Consider the following 21,799-nt stretch of genomic DNA (forward strand, 5'->3'; position numbering starts at 1 on the left):
GTATCTATTTGGGCAAGTACCAGTATGCCATCTATAAAGAACATATAACGGTGAAAAATACAGTACCACAATTTTCCCTAAATCAATACTGTTCTCATCAATCTCCCGTCCACCATTGGGATGCAAAGTCACTTAAACGGTCCTAATTTCTGAAAAGTACAGCCGCATACTATGTCGTACAGGTCTGTGCGGGCCCACCATTACAATGTCTCGAAAAGTTTGTCAGCAGCACATTTGAAATCTCTCAATCTTGGAAGGGGTTTTGAATAAGTCTGAATTCATACTAAACTCAAAAGTCACCCTCTTCCTAACATCGGAATTCACTTCTTGGGCCTCTGACCAGATATGCCATTTCCATAGCTCCTGTTAACTATTTAATGTTCATGAAATACTCTCATATAGCAACACAGTAGCTTACTTCTAGTTACAAGGTATGGATATAGAACAGCATCACAGACTAGTACAGACTGATAACAGGAAATATTCTAAATTTGCTCTCCCTTACACTCCCTACTGAGTGTAGGGGCTGCTGTCAATACCTGGAAAGGAACAATAACACATTAAGACATTTTTGGAAAAAGGGGGGCTTGAGGGATACAAAAGAAAAAATAAAATCAAATATATTTCATACACACACACAAACCACTAAAGTTTTCTCAGTCACAAACCCTTATATATTGCAATGTGACACATAGGTCTCTAAACACCTTTTCTATTGGACCTATTGTGGGAGGTCAGCAGGTGCTGTATCTACCTTTACGCCCTTTCAGGGGACAGTAGCTATTGATCGAGGATTCTGAGTTACACTAGGTTTTAGAAGAACATCCATCTATCTTCTGCTCTTTCTTCTTCCTCCCATCTGGTTAGCCTAGTCTGCGAACAGTTTCGGCTGGACTCATCAATAGAAATAAGGTATGAAACTCATCTGACTCCTATCACAGGGTATAAGTTATACTCGTAGTCACGAGGGTTCCCCTTTTCAAGGTCAGGGGAACCCTTTGTATGAAAGGGTCCTGGTATTACTCCCGACCCTCTTCATGCTGAAACTTTGGTTTCTACGTATTTACAAACCTTCAGTCATGCTGGATTTGGGGATCTACAAAAGAAGTTAATGGGAGATTGTTCATTTATAGAGTCTAGTCTGAGGACTATCTTCTCTAGGTATGGAGAACCCTTCGTCCACCCTGACCTCAAGACCAAGTCTCCTGTAGTAAAGAATGAGGGTTTGTATTTAGTGTAGGAACAAATGACAAACTTATAACAGAGTTTGTATTTTTCAATATTTAACTTAGCCGGTGATTATAATAGCTGCAACTCTGTTGCTCGACAGAAAAACTCTACGTAAAAATTCGCCAGCGATCGCTACACAGGTAGGGGGTGTACTCAACAGCGCCATCTGTCGTTCAGATACCCATTACTCATTGTAAACAAAGAACTCAATTTTCTCTCTGTCGGGCTACCGGCAAGACCTACTAATTCGCTGTTGCTAACTGGATTTGTTTTCACAACTATTTGGTGAAGTACACTATTCTAGTTTTGAGCTTTCGCTATGCAGGTGTTTTATTTTCATCTTAAAACTTGAACTCGTTTTGGATAGATTTAATTATGGTGACAAAGAGAGTATGGACTTTCTTTCACTTTTAAATGGCCGACCCTTCCCTTAGACGGAAGTGTGTTTAGGTTTTTCGTAATTATCTTATCACGTTATAGATTTTCCTATATATAATTTATATCTCTCCGCCTTTATTAGGCCTCTTCGATTAACTTTCCATTTTTTATAAACATATAAAAATAAATTTTAATGCTTTGTTTATATAGAACTTTCCTGAGAGTAGGCGGTCCTAACTTGGAAACCGAAGTTAATCAACGTTGAGCCCTTTATATCGTCTTTAGCTTTTAAGAGCTAAGGATTTAAAACTTTTTAAAAGTAATTTTTTATGAAAGAATTTCTTTGATAGTCTTCGTACTGTTTTCAAAGATGAACTAACGTTTAGTTTTTTATGCTACGCAGTTGTTGACGTTCAGGACGTTCAACATGCGCTCTATCGTTACGATAGAGAGAGAGTGTATCACGGTTTCACTTTGCAGTAAGAGTAAATCGATTCTGACGTTTTGTTCATTCTTTCTTAGCTTAAATGTTTTAAATTCTAATTTAAAGGAACTTTTTATTTGAAAAACCTTTCAGTTTTTTCCTTTAGTCAAATAACATGTTTTTTTTGACGATATATAATTGGGCTCTTCTCTTAGGTGCGAAATCAAGAGAGAAAGAGAGAGAGAGATAGAGACGGAGGGAGAGAGAGGAGAGAAAACGTTCCGTTCAAACGGGTAACGTTGTTCTCGTGTTACTCACGTCCCTAGTCGCTGTACGGGGAGGAAGGATAAAACGTTTTTAGGTTTTTATTCTCGTCCCCAGGCTATGTGCGGTGAGAGATTGAAAACGTAGTTATATGAACTAGTGTTTAGTCTCTTTCCCAGCCACTGATTTTTCCTTTTATCTTAAAATATGTTTTCTGTTTTTTGTTGGTATTATGAGCTTGCATTATACGACTAATTTCGCAATTACTACCTTTTAATGAAGGGTAGAATTGCGTGTTTCAGGTAGAAATAAGTGCAAAACAGAAAATCGAAGTGATAAAGTGATATGCGCAAAGTGTTACAGTGTTGCGTCCAAGGCGCAAAGTGTTACAGTGTTGCGTCCGAGGGTTCGTCTGTTCGTGCCTGTCGTTCACCTAGTCCGGGACCTCTTACAAGCTCCCAAGCCCAGGGGAGAAGTAATGTCAAACGACTTATGGATTCGAGAGGCCTTGACCAACGAACAGACGTTTTCCCTCTATGGTATCGGGTGTATCTTACCAAGATCTCCCCTACCATAAGACGAGAGAGACGTTGTTTCTCCTCGCCATCCGTAGGCTTTTTGCATAAGAAACCTGTCACAAGGTTTCGGAGCCCTTAAGCGAAAGTCAGTCCTTTCAGGACAGGTCCAGCGTCCTGGTTACAGCCATTAGGACAGCTCTGACCCTATGCAGTCATCGGATAACTGCTCGCCGCCTAACAAAAGCGTAACACAGACTCCGAGAGTCTTTTTTTTGTAGGCAAAGTGTTGCGGTCACAGACGTTACCCTCGTCTATTACCACAACCATTTCCGTTGATCCTTAAGGGGTTGTATGGCAAAACATGCAGTATATGCTTGCCTCCCTTATGGAAGACTATTCTGCCGATTAGTCCGTTGAGTCTAGCCGTTTATCTCATCGATATCCTGGCTTTCAGCCAACCTAACGTTCCTTTGTGCTTACTGTTGACGTTGGCGTAGCTTAGTCACGTCAGTCAGGTTGTTTAGAACCACACTCGATGCGGTCTCGTGTGGTTTTTCAGCTGCATTTGGACGTTAGGCCACTGGCTGATGCTCCTGTTGACGTTCACTAACAATCGGAGTTGACTTGTTTTGACGCTGTGCGTCAACCTCCGCATTCTAGAGTTGTTTTGACTGCTCAGTCTAGGCAGTCAAAGCAGTCTCGAGTGGACGCTGTGCATCCTCACGCACCTGTTGTGGTTGACAGTTCAGTTGTTGACAGTTCACAGACTGTCAAGCAGTTACATGACGTTGCGTTCTGGTCCGCTACTAATGCACCAGTAAGAGACTCAGCTTTTATCGGACAAGGTTCCTGTAGATGAGGAAGTTGCTGTTCTCCCTCCTACTGATATTCCCTTGAGGACTCTGTCAGATGGAGAGGAGCCTAAAGCTGCTTAGCCTCCTATGGACTTTAATTAAATCATGATGATTTTTTTAAGGATCTTCGTCCGGATCTTTTTGTAACTGCTGCTCCTCGTTCGCCTAAACGTCAGAGCTTACACTAGGCCTAGCTACTTCGAAGCCGTTGTTTTTAAGCTAGTGCTCTCTCGCTCTCCTAGAGAGCGTTACGTTGGCTAGGCGACTGGTTTTTCACCAGGAGGAGTTTGGGGGATACAGCCTTTGCTTTCCCTTCTTTTAAACTGGTTTATAGAGCGAGAGTCTGATATGACACGAGAGAAGTTCTCGGCTTGGGAGTTCATGCCTCTGCCCAGATAGACTTCTCAATTCTGGTAGACTCTCCCTGGCGCCTAGCCAGGAGACGCTCCAAGTTGTTTACAGGTCAACTTCACAGCTGTTGTCGAGCCTTTGAAGTTTTGCTGTACTATTATGTCACGCATAACAAGGCTTTCAGGGATGGTAAACGGTTCCGCCTCAGTCGCTAACCCCGTCTGTTGCCACACCTGCTCCCGTAGACCCTAAATGGGCTTTGCTGCAAGACATGCAGTCCAAGCTTGCGTCCTTGATAGAGGACTTAAATGCGGAGAAGAACCTTCTGGCCAACAACCTTCCAACCGGTCGGTTGTGCGCCTTTTGACGCTGAGGTAACCTACTCGCGTCTGCCAGTTGAGGTGGTTACTCCACCGATGCGACCCAGTGTGGGTTGCCAGCCGCACGTTGTCATTAAGCGATGCTCGGAGGTGGTTTTTGACTTTCAGGACGTTCAACAACCAGCAGAGGTGACTTGTTTTGACGCAGTGCGTCAACCTCAGCAACCCGGTAGGGTGTTGACTGCACAACCCAGACGGTCTAGACAGTCTCGGGTTGACGCTGTGCTTCCTCGCGCACTCATGGTTGTTGACAGTTCACAGACTGTGCAGCAGTTCCATGATATTGCGTCCGGCTCCGTCACGCATCCACCAGTGCGACCGGATTCAGCGAGCCAGACGTTGCCCACTCCGTTGCCGTTTCCTCATCAGTTTCGGATGAGGAACCCTCTGATGAGGACGTTGCTGAACAACAAGACGATCAGCCCCCAGCCCTGCTATCCATCCAGAAGATGCTGAAGAAGGAACGCTGCTCAGTCAGGCTGTGGATGAGTCTGGTAGGGACACTGTCATCCGTGGATCAATTTGTTTCACTAGGAAGACTACACCTCCGTCCTCTTCAATGCCATCTAGCTTTTCACTGGAAAAAGGACAAGACGCTAGAAGCGGTCTCAATCCCGGTTTCCGAAAAGATAAAGTCTTGTCTGACTTGGTGAAAGGACAATTTCATCCTAAGAGAGGGTCTTCCCCTGGCTGTTCAGACTCCCAACCACGTTCTCTTCTCGGACGCATCGGACGTAGGCTGGGGTGCGACATTAGACGGTCGGGAATGCTCGGGGATATGGAACTCGAGTCAAAGGACAATGCATTTCAACTGCAAGGAGCTACTGGCAGTACGTCTGACCTGGAAAAGCTTCAGGTCTCTCCTTCAAGGCAAAGTGGTGGAGGTGAACTCGGACAACACCACGGCTTTGGAGTACTTCTCCAAGCAAGGAGGGACCTACTCTCTGACGTTGTACGAGATCGCAAGGGACCTCCTCACCTGGTCAAAAGGTCTAAACATATCACTAGTAACGAGATTCATCCAAGGTAACTTGAATGTCATGGCAGATTGTCTCAGTCAGAAGGGACAAATAATTCCAACAGAATGGACCCTCCACAAGGATGTATGCAAGAGACTTTGGGCCACCTGGGGCCAGCCAACCATAGATCTCTTCGCAACCTCGATGACCAAGAGGCTCCCAATATTTTGCTCTCCAATCCCGGACCCAGCAGCAGTTCATATAGATGCCTTTCTCCTAGATTGGTCACATCTAGATCTATATGCATTCCCTCCGTTCAAGATTGTCAACAAGGTACTGCAGAAGTTCGCCTCTCACGAAGGGACAAGGTTGACGCTAGTTGCTCCCCTCTGGCCCGCGAGAGAATGGTTCACCGAGGTACTTCGATGGCTAGTAGACGTTCCCAGAACACTTCCCCTAAGGGTGGACCTTCTACGTCAGCCACACATAAAGAAGGTACACCAAAGCCTCCACGCTCTTCGTCTGACTGCCTTCAGACTATCGAAAGACTCTCGAGAGCTAGAGGCTTTTCGAAGGAGGCAGCCAGAGCGATTGCTAGAGCAAGGAGAACATCCACCCTTAGAGTCTACCAATCGAAGTGGGAAATCTTCCGAAACTGGTGCAAGTCAGTATCCGTATCCTCGACCAGTACCTCTGTAACTCAAATAGCTGACTTCCTCTTATATCTGAGGAAAGAACGATCTCTTTCAGCTCCCACTATCAAGGGTTACAGAAGCATGTTGGCATCAGTCTTCCGTCACAGAGGCTTAGATCTTTCCAACAATAAAGATCTACAGGACCTCCTTAAGTCTTTTGAGACCACGAAGGAGCGTCGTTTGGTTACACCTGGTTGGAATTTAGACGTGGTACTAAGATTCCTTATGTCAGACAGGTTCGAGCCGCTACAATCAGCCTCCCTGAAAGATCTCACCTTAAAGACTTTTCCTGGTATGCTTAGCCACAGCTAAAAGAGTCAGTGAGATTCATGCCTTTAGCAAGAACATCGGATTCTCATCTGAAACGGCTACATGTTCTCTACAACTTGGTTTTCTAGCCAAAAACGAGCTGCCTTCTCGACCTTGGCCAAAATCGTTCGATATTCCAAGCTTATCGTATGGTTGGAAATGAACTAGAAAGAGTCTTATGCCCTGTAAGAGCTCTTAAGTTCTATTTAAAACGAACTAAACCTTTACGAGGCCCGTCTGAAGCTTTATGGTGTTCAGTTAAGAAACCATCTTTGCCTATGTCAAAGAATGCTTTATCCTATTTTATCAGACTGTTAATACGAGAAGCTCATTCCCATCTGAATGAGGAAGACCAAGCTTTGCTGAAGGTAAGGACACACGAAGTTAGAGCTGTCGAAACTTCCGTGGCCTTTAAACAAAATAGATCTCTGCGAAGTATAATCGACGCAACCTATTGGAAAAGCAAGTCAGTGTTCGCGTCTTTTTATCTTAAGGATGTCCAGTCTCTTTACGAGAACTGCTACACTCTGGGACCATTCGTAGCAACGAGTGCAGTAGTGGGTGAGGGCTCAACCACTACAATTCCCTAATTCCATAACCTTTTTAATCTTTCTCTTGAAATGTTTTTATTGTTGTTTTTGGGTTGTCCGGAAGGCTAAGAAGCCTTTCGCATCCTAGTTGATTTGGCGGGTGGTCAAAGTCATTTCTTGAGAAGCGCCTAGATTAGAGGTTTTGATGAGGTCCTGTTGTATGGGTTGCAACCCTTGATACTTCAGCTCCTAGGGGTCGCTCAGCATCCTAAGAGGATCGCGAGGCTCCGTAAGGAAGACGTACTTAAAAAGGCAGAGTAATTGTTCAAGTCGACTTCCTTACCAGGTACCTATTTATTTTGTTTAGTTATTTTGATAACTTCTAAAATGAAATAAAAATTCTTAGCTCATATGATGTAAACATATTTTGCTGGTCTCTACCCACCATCCTGGGTGTGAATCAGCTATTATAATCACCGGCTAAGTTAAATATTGAAAAATTTTATTTTGATAATAAAATAAATTTTTTAATATACTTACCCGGTGATTATAAATTAAAAGACCCTCCCTTCCTCCCCAATAGAGACACAGTGGACCGAGGAGAAAATTGAGTTCTTTGTTTACAATGAGTAATGGGTATCTGAACGACAGATGGCGCTGTTGAGTACACCCCCTACCTGTGTAGCGATCGCTAGCGAATTTTTACGTAGAGTTTTTCTGTCGAGCAACAGAGTTGCAGCTATTATAATCACCGGGTAAGTATATTCAAAAATTTATTTTATTATCAAAAGAACATTTTTCCTAACATTCAAACCCGAATTCTTTACTCAAATCTTCCCTCCGTCACCGCCCCCTAATATAGTCCTAGCTAGAATCCGATTGAAGGTACTCAGTAGCTACCGGCCGGCAGTCCCCCACCCCCAACAGGGGGATAACTACCGGCCCGGTCGTTAACGACCTTGTTAAGGTTTTTTGCTGTATTTTTCAGCTCGCGCTAGAATATCTCCTATAGTAAAGAATGTGGGTTTGTATGTTAGGAAAAATACAAACTCTGTTATAAGTTTGTCATTTTACCAAGGGTGAAGATATTATTTAAATCCATTTTCTTGCATTGGTTTTTATGAATGATAAACTGGTTTTGAAGGTAAAGGAGTCATCTTTAACATACTCATTTTAGTGACTTGGTAAAAAAAGTTCTTGGTGGAGGTGAACACGTGTTGGCTTAGAGGGAATGCCTCGCATCCTAAGAGTGAGTCTCTGTTAGAAGATACTCCTATATAAAAGACTAGTTTGTATATATAGGGAAAATACAAATTTTTAAAATTTGCAATTTTTAATTCTTTAAAAGATACAGCATATTTTGGTATATTACAAATTATTGTAACTTAAGACTTATTCTATCTTTATTTCAGAAGCCAGCTTATTCAGATCCTTGTCGTTCAGCAATGTTAAGTGGTTCTGAGGGAACTCTTGCGCAACTCCTCTCTATTTGTAAGGAAGAAAATAAGACATTGCGACTTGACTGTACTGAACTTCGATGTAAGCTCCATGATGCCCAGGCAGACATTAAGGTAAAATTTAAATGTGTTTTCAAGCAAGTTTACATCATATTGTTGTCTTAAAGAAAGGGGAGCTTATTGTTTTTTTAATGCTTGATATACAAATAGAGAAGTGCATGGTAAGTACAATACATTACAGTACTTACAAAGGTACAGTTACCTGACTTTAATGTTTCCAAGTAGACAAGGATGAACCAGTCATTGAAATAGATCAACAGATGTATCCAATACAAGTTAACATCGACCCCACATAGAAGTGGGAAAAGATGCAGACAAAGAAGAAGATGTATCCAATACAAGTGGGTCCAAGCTGACACCAGTGTGAACAATCGAGGGGAACACCGGAGTACCCGTATTATTATTATTATTATTATTATTATTATTATTATTATTATTATTATTATTATTATTATTACTTGCTAGGCTGCAACCCTAATTGGAAAAGCAGGATGCTATAAGGCCAAGGGCTCCAACAGGGAAAATAGCCCAGTGAGGAAAGGAAACAAGGAAAAATAAAATATTCTAAGAACAGTAACAACTTTAAAACAAATATTTCCTATATAAACAATAAAAACTTTAACAAAACAAGAGGAAGAGAAATAAGATAGAATAGTAGGCTCGAGTGTACCCTCAAGCAAGAGAACTCTAACCCAAGACAGTGGAAGGCCATGGTACAGAGACTATGGCACTACACAAGATTGGAGAACAATGGTTTGATTTTGGAGTGTCCTTCTCCTAGAAGAGTTGCTTACTATAGCTAAAGAGTCTCTTCTACCCTTACCAGTAAGAAAGACAACGCTTCGTTGAGGAAGAAGCAGAGGTAGTGGTACTTCCGAGTTTGTTCAGCATACAAGGTTCAGGATGGAAATGATACGCACTGTATTGACTTCCATAAAAAAAGGAGATAACATGCTTTCAGTAGATCAGAAGGTTGCATAATTCCAAGCAACCATTCATCAGTCCTCTTGGAAATACCCCTGCTTCTTCCTCAACAAAGATCTGCACTAGCTCAAAACCCTGTGTTGTGGACTGGGTACTGCTCACCAATAACTGTAGTTGAAATTATCCAGCTTGGTCACAATTCCTATGCCTCTATTTTATATCAGTTTTGTAGGTGAATCTGAGAAGGTCTTAGTATTAAACCAATTTTTGCTGAAGGGGTGCAACTCGCCCCATTGAAACTATAAAACTTTGGGGTTTCTTCAAACCCCTACTTCCTTTATATTTTGTGACCCATTTCTTTCTTATAAAAACCATTGAAAAAAGAATTTTTTATTCTAATAGTTGTTCATGGAAAATTTTCATATCCCTTTGTCTTTTTTTATATGTATCATTTTACCCATGTATATTGACCAGACTGCATGAAAATGATTCAGTGATCTGTAGAATACTCAGAGATCCTAATACGCAAGCACAGGGCTGCCATTGCTCTTTTTATTTTTCCATCAAGCAAAGATGAAAGGGTTTGAGGCAATAGGGGACCACGAATTTGGTCTAAAAAGAAGAAATTTGTTTTGCGTGTAAATTTCCAATTTCCTGTTTAAAAAGCTATTTGATCTTGATGTGTCACTGCAGGTTAACTTCAAATAAAATGTTTTATATGCAGGTATTGCGTGAAGAGATGCAACGCTTACGGGGAACTGCTGAAGGAAGGCGACGAAGTCTTGCTGTTACTGCAACCAGTCAGCTTGCTCATCAAGAACGGGAGCAGTTCATATCTCAGATGGAATCATTAAGTTCAAAGGTAGTAATTTATATACAGTATTTGTACCTGTATTTGATGCGAACCTTCGACCTCTAATAACAGTACAGTATAACTTCAATGAGGTTAGAACCAACCATAAAAGTCTTTAACAAGGTAAACACAACTGATGGCGAAAAAGCCCCGCTCACCAATCAGGTAGCGCTAACCGAACAGGTAGCGCTCACCAATCAAGTAGCGCTCACATTCACTTTAACTATGGCAGTCAAAGAGTACAGACATACTTCCAACATTCTAGTCAGAAATTTCTAGTTGGTCTGCTTTTTCTTTCAGATTGTACGATTAGATTGTTGTTAATTATGTCATCTCTTTGGTCAGATATGTGGCTCTCTCCAGGTAAACCCTGCATGAGCTGTGGCCGATGAGCAAACCTGAAGTTAACCCCCTCCCCCTAAACATTGTAGCTGCTGCAGGGGTCATTTTTGTTTACAAAAATCCCACAATTATGAATATAGGGAGTGGCCTCTGGTGCAGTGAATTGAGTTTATCAAGAAGTGGAAGAAGAAGTCGAAGAGGGATTCTATTGAATTGGTTTTGGGTCAGTGCAACTGATACTCAAGAAGCTCTTGAGCTTCTTTCTCCCTTTGGGTTTTAAGGCTGCAGCTCGCTCTTTTTATTCTCCCTCTGAGGTGATGTCTGTCGGAGTAAGGAAGAAGGAGGAGACCCCTGTTCTTCCCTCAGGGAGTTCTTTGAGTGTGAAAGGAGTATTACCTACCTCTAGCAAAGGTAATACACCCCTGCTTCTCCCCCAAAAGTTTTCTGCTGACTTATCCATTGACGACCCTCGCAAGGACCTGGACATACTTTGATTGCCCTTGGTACTAGGGGCGGGAGTAACAGAGGAAGTTCCATTTCTAAATGGGCGGCTGTTTGTGCTCAGCCTTTTCACATTACACTCCCAGTTCTGTTCTTGGTCCTGATTGTGTTTATGAGGAAGGTTATATCTCTCGAGGGGATTGTCAAAACCTCATCTTATGCAAGAGAGGCTGAGTCTTGGGTTTTTGCACCCCAGTGGTGCCAGACTCCCATCCGGTGTTGACAGATGCAGAAGTCCTTATGACTTAGTATATGTTTGTCGATGCTCTCATACTCATTTGTGAATGGAAATAAATGTGGAGAGGCTACTGTTGCTCCTATGACAGTTGGTTCTATGGTCTTTAATTGGCATTTTGGCACCCCTCAAGGATCAAGGGCCCCACCGGAGTTGGCTGGGTTGTAACTTTCTGTGTTACCTTAGAGTTAATTCTCAGATGTTCGGGCCTGAGAATTTGCTTTGGTCTAGACATTCGAGTAGTACCTGCCTCCCGTACTTTCTCATGCCTGAAAGTGCAAGCCATTTTCTTTTTCAATTGATTCCTCAAGTGCCTGTGAAGAGCCTCAAGAATGAAGGCACTGTCTTTTCATCCTTAGAGTGTACTGCCGTGAAAACCTCTTCCACTGTTAGCTTCCATAAAGAGGGAGAAAACAAACACCAGAAATGAGAATTCTACAAAAAATTAAGTTTGAAATTTTTAACCTTAGCTCTGTATTGAAGAGAATTTCAAAAGGTGTTTATATCTTATCCTATGTGGTGGCAATATCTGCTGTTTATTGCATTATTATGGTCATTGAAATTACCGAGCACTGTACATCCTGTATGGTATTTGTTAAACATGAAAGATAAGGCTGAGACAGTGGTTTACCTGCTAAATGAACAGTATTTTTAATTGATTTGATTATGCTACTGCATCCATCGTATGAATACACCCTGTTTTTTACTTCAGGAGAAGAATGTAAAAGAAATTGGTTTTTAGTTACAAAAATATGAATCAAATACACAATTCACATTTTATGAATTCCCACCACAACATCACTAATTGACATTTGATTCTAGTTACAAATTCCCACCCCTTAGACTTGCATACCTGCAATAAGTGAATAATTAAATATCAGTAGTAATTAAGTTTAAATCTTGAGGGGAAAGTGGATTGGTACCATGTAACAGTGATAATTGTAATTTTTAAATGTGACTGTTATTTTGTTGTATACTCTTCAAAGCTATAGGAAGAGCAGAAAATAATGGTAAGACTATCTAATCTCTCAATATGTCTAATCTTTATTTCTTGATACAGTGCCAAGCCCTTGAAGGGGACGTACGAGGGCTGGTTGAAGAAAGGGAAGAATTGGTAAGAGAACTAGATGCCTCAAGCCATAAGATACACCGTCTCAATTACATCCTCAATACTATTCTTTCAAATACTTCATCTGATGTTTTACAAGCAAAACGGATTGTTGATCTCGATTCCATCATTACAGAAAACAGGTTAGCTACTGCATTTTGGTATTAAAACATATTTGACATGCTGATTTTATTTTTGTGATTGTATTATTTTTTCAATATTAAACTTAGCCGGTGATTATATAAGCTGCAACTCTGTTGCTCGACAGAAAACTCTACGTTAAAAATCCGCCAGCGATCGCAATGCAGGTAGGGGGTGTACTTCAACAGCGCCATCTGTCGTGCAGGTACTCAGTACTCAATGTAAACACAGAACTCAATTTTCTCTCTGTCGGGCTTCCGGCAAGACCTACTAATTCGCTGTTACTAACTGGATTTGTTTTCACAACTATTTGGTGAAGTACACTATTCTAGTTTTGAGCTTTCGCTATGCAGGTGTTTTATCTTCATCTCAAAACTTGAACTCGTTTTGGATAGATTTAATTATGGTGACAAAGAGATTATGGACTCTCTTTCACTTTTAAATGGCCGACCCTTCCCTTAGACGGAAGTGTGTTTAGGTTTTTAGTAATTTTGCTTAACACGTTATAGATCTATATATTTTATATCTCTCCGCCTTTATTAGGCCTCTTCGATTAACTTTCCATTTATTATAAACATATAAAAATAAATTTTTATGTTTTGTTTATATGCGACCTTTCCTGATAGTAGGCGGTCCTAACTTGGAACCGAAGTTAATCAACGTTGAGCCCGTTATATCGTATTTAGCCTTTAAAGAATTTAAAACTTTTTAAATGTAATGTTTTATGAAAGAATTTCTTTGATAGTCTTCGTACTGTTTTCAAAGATGAACTAACGTTTAGACTACGCAGTTGTTGACGTTCAGGACGTTCAACATGCGCTCTATCGTTACGATAGAGAGAGAGAGTGTATCACAGTTTCACTTTGCAGTAAGAGTAAATCGATTCTGACGTTTTGTTCATTCTTTCTTAGCTTAAATGTTTTAAATTCTAAATTAAAGGAACTTTTTATTTGGAAAACCTTTCAGTTTTTTCCTTTAGTCAAATAATATGTTTTTTTGACGATATATAATTGGGCTCTTCTCTTCTCTTAGGTGCGAAATCAAGAGAGAAAGAGAGAGAGAGATAGAGACGGAGGGAGAGAGAGGAGAGAAAATGTTCCGTTCAAGCGGGTAACGTTGTTCTCGTGTTACTCTCGTCCCTAGTCTCTGCACGGGGAGAAAGGTAAAACGTTTCTAGGGTTTTATTCTTGTCCCCAGGCTATGTGCGGTGAGAGATTGAAAACGTAGTTTTCAATATTAAACTTACCCGATAATCATGTAGCTGTCAACTCTGTTGCCCGACAGAATTCTATGGAGGGATACGCCAGCTATCACAATACTAGAAGGGGGTGTTCCTACCAGCGCCACCTGTGGCCAGGTACTCAAGTACTTCTTGTTGACACCTCCTCAATTATTCCTCTGTCGTGCTTCCGGCAAGACGTTCTGGGATACGCTTATGTTCTTGGAGTATTTTCACGACTTTGGTGAAGTATTTCTCTTTGATTTCGGCTGTCGCTTTACTGGAAACTTCTATATTAGCTTAGTTAGCTTTTGGAATTAATTTGATTAATTATGGTGACGAAGAGAGTATGAACTCTCGTTCACCTTTCAATGGCCGACCCTTCCCTTAGACGGAAGTGTTGGTGTCTAAGAGAGTATAGACTCTCTTTCTTAATTTTGCTTAACAAAAGTTATAGATTTATTTTATATCTCTCCGCCTCTTATAGGCCTCTTCGATTAACTTCCTTTTATTATAAACTTATTAAAATTAATTTTTATATTTGTTTATATTCGACCTTCCTAATAGTAGGCGGTCTTTTCTTGGTACCGAAGTTAATTATCGTGAGCCCGTCATTTCGGTTTTACCTGTTAACATATTATGCTATTTTAAGGTCTTTGAAAGAAGCAGTTGTTGACGTTCAGAACGTTTCAACTTGCACTCTATCGTTACGATAGAGAAAGAATGTTCACGGTTTCACATTGCAGTAAGAGTAACCGTGTCTAGCGTTTTGTTCATTCTTTCTTAACTTAATGGTTTTGATCCTAATAAAGGAACTTTTCTTTTTGGGAAATATTTCAGTTTTTTCCTTTAACAATAATATGTTTTAACGATATATATGATTGGGCTCTTCTCTCAGGTTCTAAGCAAGAGAGAGAGAGAGAGAGAGAGAGATAGAGACGGAGGGAGAAAGAGGATAAACGTTTCCCTCAAGCCTGCCAGGCGTACGAGTAACGTCGTTATCGTTTTGCTCTTATCCCTAGTCTCTTTAGGGGAAGAAACTAAACGTTTCTAGAGTGATCTAGTGTTTAGTCTCTTTCCAGCCACTGAATTTTCTTTCATTAGATTTTTCTGTTACATTGTAATTCTGTTTTCGCAATTACTAACTTTTGAGAAGGATAGAATTGCGTGTTTCAGGTACAAACCACTTAAAGTTTCGAGTTCAGTGAAATAAGTGCAAACAGAAATCAAAGTGATAAGTGATTAGCGCAAAGTATGTCAGTATTATGCGTGAGGGTACTTTTGTGCGCGCCAGTCGTCCTCCCAGTCCGGGACCTCTTGCAAGCTCCCAAGCCCAGGGGAGAAGCAATGTCGAAGGGCATAAGGGTTCGGCAGGCCTTGATCGGCGCACAGAAGTATCCTCGGTGGTTGTGGGCGTGTCTTACCGAGACCGTCACTCCCACCCGCAGACGATTGAGCCCTTATTTTGCTCGTCTGCAGAAGAGATTTAGAGGAGAAAATAAAGGCAGAGTTACGCTGGTCTCAGGTCTCAAGACCTCTTAAACGTAAAGTCCAGACCTATGCCAGACGTACGAAGTAAAGTTCAACAACCCGGATGCAGTCATTGGGTTAGCTCTGACTCTCCTCAGTCATCAGTTTGTCGGGCTGAGAGTGCGCCTACACTCCCCCCCCCCCCTATGCTCGCTCCGCCTGATCGCAGTACCACCTGCCAGGCGTACGATGTTGTGGACTCTACTACAGTCCATGCAAGCACAGCTTTCGGACCTGATGCGTGAGTGTCGTGCTGAGAGTGTTGCACCTCCTCCTCCTCCTGCACCGGTGGTGCACCAACCGCCTGCACCCGTTCAGCCTGTGCTGCACCCGCCTGCACCGGTGGTGCACCAACCGGCTGCACCCGTTCAGCCTGTGCTGCACCCGCCTGCACTCGCTGCACCCAGTCGCAACACCATCTGCCAGGCGTACGATGTTGTGGACTCTACTACAGTCCATGCAAGCACAGCTTTCGGACCTGTTGCGTGAGTGTCGGGCTGAGAGTGTTGCACCTCCACCTGCACCCTTTCAGCCTGTGCTCAACCCGCCTGCACTCGCTGCACCCAGTCGCAGCACCATCTGCCAGGCGTACGATGTTGTGGACTCTACTACAGTCCATGCAAGCACAGCTTTCGGACCTGTTGTGTGAGTGTCGGGCTGAGAGTGTTGCACCTCCCCTGCACCCGTTCAGCCTGTGCTCAACCCGCCTGCACTCGCTGCACCCAGTCGCAGCACCATCTGCCAGGCGTACGATGTTGAACCTCTTTCTGTGTTCGCTGTTCCCAGTGTTGTTCAGCCTCAGCCTTCTTTAAGGCAACCTTCGGTTTGGGATCAGGAGGATTACCCCACTCTTCCTCCTCCTCCCCTGGCTGCTCCACCGGTGGTGCAACTCTCGGTGGAGGTACAACCTCTTCCACCTGTGAGTCAGTCTCCTCAGCTGCTGCACCGAGCTCAACCCGTGCACCCTGATCCTGCGCCTCAGACACCTCTGCTTGCGGGAACTTTACCTTGTTCTGCGCAACCTCGGTCTCTTCACGCTCCACTCATACCACAGGAACAGGAACTTTCTGCACCTTCCACTGTTGTTGTTCCAGCTCGTTCTGACTCTGCTGTTCAGCATACCTTACCTCCATTTTCAAACCATGGCAAAAATATGAATCATGAGTTATGAATGTAAGGTAAACATTATGTTGATTTTTAAACCCCATGCAAGCATGCATAAAGCACTCTAGCATTGGTCATGGAATTTCTGAGAAATGTTAAACGCCATGCACACGCTCTGCTTTCCTTACAGCAGGCTCTGCTTACAGCAGGCTCTGCTTACTACATGCTCAGCATTCAGCATGCTCTGCATTCAGCATGCTCTGCATACAACATGCTCTGCATACAGCATGCTCTGCATACAGCATACTCTGCATTCATCATGCTCTGCATACCTTACCGCATGCTTCTCAACATATCTTGGGTTGTTGCCAACTCACTAGACTGTCAAGCAGTTTCATAACGTTGCCTTCTAGTCTGCTGCTTTTGCACCAGTGAACCCTCACTCAGAGAACTTAGCTTTTCTAGGATAAGGTCCCTGTAGATGAGAAAGTTCTTTTCTCCCTCCTTCTGATATTCCCTTGAGGACTCTGTCATTGGAGGGAGCCTTTAGCTGCATAACCTCTTATGGACTTTTATTTAAGCATAACATGCTTACAGGGAAGGTAATGGTTCCACTTCAGCCGCTAATCCCGTCTGTTACCACACCTGCTCCCATAGACCTTGAGCTGTGTTGCATGACATGCAGTCCAAGCTTAGTCCTTGTTAGAGGATTTTTGTTTACGGAGTCAATGTGTCACGGGGAAGACGTTCAACAACCAACAGAAGGGACTTGTTGTGACGCAGTGCGGCAACCTCAGCAACCCGTTAAGGAGTTGTCTGTACGACCCAGATAGTCTAGACAGATTCGGGTTGTCACTGTACTTCCTCGCTTGCCCATGATTGTCAGTTTACAGACTGTGCAGCAGTATCATGATCTTGTGTCCGGCTCCGTCAGACGACTGGCTTTTAAGAGCTCCCACAAGTCGTCGCTGTCTGGAGATTTTCAAATGGACTATGGATCTGACCAAGGAACTGGGCCTCCTGGTCAATTTTGAGGAGTCTCAGCTCGTTCCATCCCAGACCATTGTTTCCTTGGGTATGGATCTTCAGAGTCGAGCTTTTCGGACTTGTCCGTCGGCCCCAAGGATCTTCCAAGCCCTAGAATGCATCCAGAGCATGCTGAGAAGGAACCGATGCTTAGTCAGGCAGGGGATGAGTCTAACAGGGACACTTTCATCGCTGGCCCTGTTCATCGAGTTAGGGAGACTCCACCTCCGCCCCCTTCAGTATCATCTAGCTGCTCACTGGATAAAGGACATGACGCTAGAGACGGGCTCAGTTCCTGTTTCCGAAGAGATGAGGTCTACTCTAACGTGGTGGAAGAACAGCATTCTTCTCAAGGAAGGTCTACCTTTGGCTGTTCAGACCCCCGACCACCGTCTCTTCTCGGACGCATCGGACACGGGCTGGGGTGCGACACTGGACGGACAGGAATGCTCGGGAACATGGAATCAGGAGCAAAGGACACTTCACATCTATTGCAAGGAGTTGTTGGCAGTTCATCTGGCCTTGATAAACTTCAAGTCCCTCCAGCTTAACAAGGTGGTGGAGGTGAACCCCGACTACACCACAGCCTTGGCTTACATCTCCAAGCAGAGAGGGACTCATTCGAGGAAGTTGTTCAAGATCGCAAGGGACCTCCTCATTTGGTCAAAGATCGAAAGCTCACGCTGGTAACGAGGCTCATTCAGGGCGATATGAATGTCATGGCAGATCGCCTCAGCCGTAAGGGTCAGGTCTTCCCCACAGAGTGGACCCTTCACAAGAATGTTTGCAGCAGACTTTGGGCCCTGTGGGGTCTGCCAACCATAGTTCTATTCGGTACCTCGATGACCAAGAAGCTCCTCTTGTATTGTTCTCCGATTCCAGACCCAGCAGCAGTTCACGTGGATGCCTTTCTGCTGGATTGGTCCCATCTCAACCTGTATGCATTCCCGCCGTTCAAGATTGTCAACAGGGTACTTCAGAAGTTCGCCTCTCACAAAGGGACACGGTTGACGTTGGTTGCTCCCCTCTGACCCGCGAGAGAAGGGTTCACCGAGGTACTGCAATGGCTGGTCGACGTTCCCAGGACTCTTCCTCCTAGAGTGGACCTTCTGCGTCAACCTCACGTAAAGAAGGTACACCCAAACCTCCACGCTCTTCGTCTGACTGCCTTCAGACTATCGAAAGTCTCTCAAGAACTAGAGGCTTTTCGAAGGAGGCAGCCAGAACGATTGCCAGAGCAAGGACGACATCCACTCTCAGAGTCTATCAGTCTTAATGGGAAGTCTTCCGAAGCTGGTGCAAGGCCAATGCAGTTTTCCTCAACCAGTACCACTGTAACCCAGATTGCTGACTTCCTGTTACATCTAAGGAACGTAAAATCCCTATCAGCTCCTACGATCAAGGGTTACAGAAGTATGTTGGCAGCGGTTTTCCGCCACAGAGGCTTGGATCTTTCCTCCAACAAAGATCTACAGGACCTCCTTAGGTCTTTTGAGACCTCAAAGGAACGTCGGTTGTCCACTCCAGGCTGGAATCTAGACGTGGTCCTAAGGTTCCTAATGTCATCAGGATTTGAACCGTTCCAATCAGCCTCTTTTAAGGACCTCACATTAGAAACTCTTTTCCTCGTGTGCTTAGCAACAGGTAAAAGAGTAAGTGAGATCCACGCCTTCAGCAGGAACATAGGTTTCACATCTGAAACGGCTACATGTTCCTTGCGGCTCGGTTTTTTTGGCTAAAACGAGCTTCCTTCCCGTCCTTGCCCTAAGTCGTTCGAGATCCCAAGCCTGTCCAACATGGTGGGGAACGAACTAGAGAGAGTACTTTGCCCTGTTAGAGCTCTTAAGTACTATTTAAGAAGGTCAAAACCATTACGAGCACAATCAGAAGCCTTATGGTGTGCTATCAAGAAGCCTTCTCTACCAATGTCTAAGAACTCAGTTTCTTACTACATCAGGCTTCTGATTAGAGAAGCAAATTCTCATCTGAAGGAAGAAGACCTTGCTTTGCTGAAGGTAAGGACACATGAAGTGAGAGCTGTGGCTACTTCAGTGGCCTTCAAACAGAACCGTTCTCTGCAGAGTGTTATGGATGCAACCTATTGGAGAAGCAAGTCAGTGTTCGCATCATTCTATCTCAAAGATGTCCAGTCTCTTTACGAGTACTGCTACACCCTGGGTCCATTCGTAGCAACGAATGCAGTAGTAGGCGAGGGCTCAGCCACTACATTCCCATAATTCCATAACTTTTTAACCTTTCTCTTGAATACTTTTTATGGGTTGTTCGGTCGGCTAAGAAGCCTTCCACATCCTTGTTGATTTGGCGGGTGGTCAATTCTTTCTTGAGAAGCGCCGAGGTTAAAGGTTGTGATGAGGTCCTTTAGTATGGGTTGCAGCCCTGTATACTTTAGCACCTTTGGGTTGATTCAGCCTCCAAGAGGAACGCTGCGCTCAGTAAGGAAGACGAACTTAAAAAAGAGACAGAGTAACGGTTCAATTCGACTTCCTTACCAGGTACTTATTATTTCATTGTTATTTGAGATAACTGTTATATGAAATATGGGATACTTAGCTATCCTTTAATCTTGTACACTGGTTTTCACCCACCCCCCTGGGTGTGAATCAGCTACATGATTATCGGGTAAGTTTAATATTGAAAAATGTTATTTTCATTAGTAAAATAAATTTTTGAATATACTTACCCGATAATCATGATTTAATTGACCCTCCCTTCCTCCCCATAGAGAACCAGTGGGACCGAGGAATAATTGAGGAGGTGTCAACAAGAAGTACTTGAGTACCTGGCCACAGGTGGCGCTGGTAGGAACACCCCCTTCTAGTATTGTGATAGCTGGCGTATCCCTCCATAGAATTCTGTCGGGCAACAGAGTTGACAGCTACATGATTATCGGGTAAGTATATTCAAAAATTTATTTTACTAATGAAAATAACATTTTATATGAACTAGCGTTTAGTCTCTTTCCCAGCCACTGAATTTTTTTATCTTAATATATGTTTTCTGTTTTTTTGCTAGTATTAATGAGCTGTATTTTACGACTGATTTCGCAATTACTACCTTTTAATGAAGGGTAGAATTGCGTGTTTCAGGTAGAAATCAGTAAAAGTTTCGATTTCAGTGAAATAAGTGCAAAACAGAAAATCGATAAAGTGATATGCGCAAAGTGTTACAGTGTTGCGTCCGAGGGTTTGTCTGTTCGTGCCTGTCGTTCACCTAGTCCGGGACCTCTTGCAAGCTCCCAAGCCCAGGGGAGAAGTAATGTCGAACGACTTATGGGTTCGAGAGGCCTCGATCAACGAACAGACGTTTTCCCTCTGTGGTTTCGGGCGTATCTACCCAAGATCGCCCCACCCACTCTAAGACGAGAGAGCCAATTTATTCCTCGTCTGCGGAAGAGGTTTCTCGTAAGAAACCATGGACCAAGGTCTCGCGGCTTATTAAGCGCAAGTCGGTCCTTTCCGCGCAAGTCCAACGGCCCAGTTGTAGCCACTGGGTCAGTTCGGACTCGCTGCAGTCTTCCGACGACTGCTCACCTCCTAAGAGAGGCAAAGCGGTACCGCATCAGGCAGTCACACTGTCTGTTGCCGCACCTGCTCCTGTAGACCCTAAGTGGTCTTTGCTGCAGACCATGCAGTATCAGTTAACGTCTTTGATGCAGGACTTTCGTGCGTAGAAGGTTGACACTGCACCAACCTCTAGCCTACAACCAACCACGGTTGTGCGTCCTGTGGACGCTGAGGCGACCTTCTGCCGCACTCCAAGAGAGTCCCGCCACCCATGCGTTCCAGTGTACCCTGCCAGCCGCATGTTGACGTTCAGCGACGCACGGAACCTTCCGTTGACGTTCGCGAGGTACAACAACAGTCTAAGTTGTTTTGTTTTGACGCGGTGCATCAACCTCCGCATTCTAGAGTTGTTTTGACTGCTCAGTCTAGACAGTCAAAGCAGTCTCGAGTGAACACTGTACGTCCTCACACACCTGTTGTGGTTGACAGTTCAGTTGTTGACAGTTCACAGACTGTCAAGCAGTTACATGACGTTGCCTTCTGGTCTGCTACTTATGCACCAGTGAGAGACTCACTGAGGTAACCTAGCTTTTATCGGACAAGGTTCCTGTAGATGAGGAAGTTGCTGTTCTCCCTCCTACTGATATTCCCTTGAGGACTCTGTCAGATGGAGAGGAGCCTTAAGCTGCTTAGCCTCCTATGGACTTTATTTAAATCATGATGATTTTTTTTTAAGGATCTTCGTCCGGATCTTGTAACTGCTGCTCCTCGTTCGCCTTAACGTCAGAACTTACACTAGGCCTAGCTACTTCGAAGCCGTTGTTTTTAAGCTAGTGCTCTCTCGCTCTCCTAGAGAGCGTTACGTTGGCTAGGCGACTGGTTT

The 21,799-nt window shown here is 43.7% G+C and overlaps 1 protein-coding gene across 2 annotated transcripts in view; it reads left to right on the plus strand.

Annotated features, from left to right (window-relative positions):
* The window catches only part of LOC137649928 (putative leucine-rich repeat-containing protein DDB_G0290503), a 51,183-nt gene that overhangs the window by 17,160 nt on the left and 12,224 nt on the right, over positions 1-21,799 (plus strand). The window contains exons 3-5 of one of the 2 annotated variants that reach the window (XM_068382873.1): positions 8,308-8,463; positions 10,058-10,195; positions 12,325-12,515. In XM_068382873.1, coding sequence (XP_068238974.1) covers positions 8,308-8,463; positions 10,058-10,195; positions 12,325-12,515 — 485 coding nt within the window. Of the gene's footprint in view, positions 1-8,304; positions 8,464-10,057; positions 10,196-12,324; positions 12,516-21,799 lie in introns of both variants that reach the window. The other variant, XM_068382872.1, reaches the window with a different exon arrangement.

This window comes from Palaemon carinicauda, chromosome 11, assembly GCF_036898095.1.
Source record: "Palaemon carinicauda isolate YSFRI2023 chromosome 11, ASM3689809v2, whole genome shotgun sequence".
Taxonomy (NCBI): domain Eukaryota; kingdom Metazoa; phylum Arthropoda; class Malacostraca; order Decapoda; family Palaemonidae; genus Palaemon; species Palaemon carinicauda.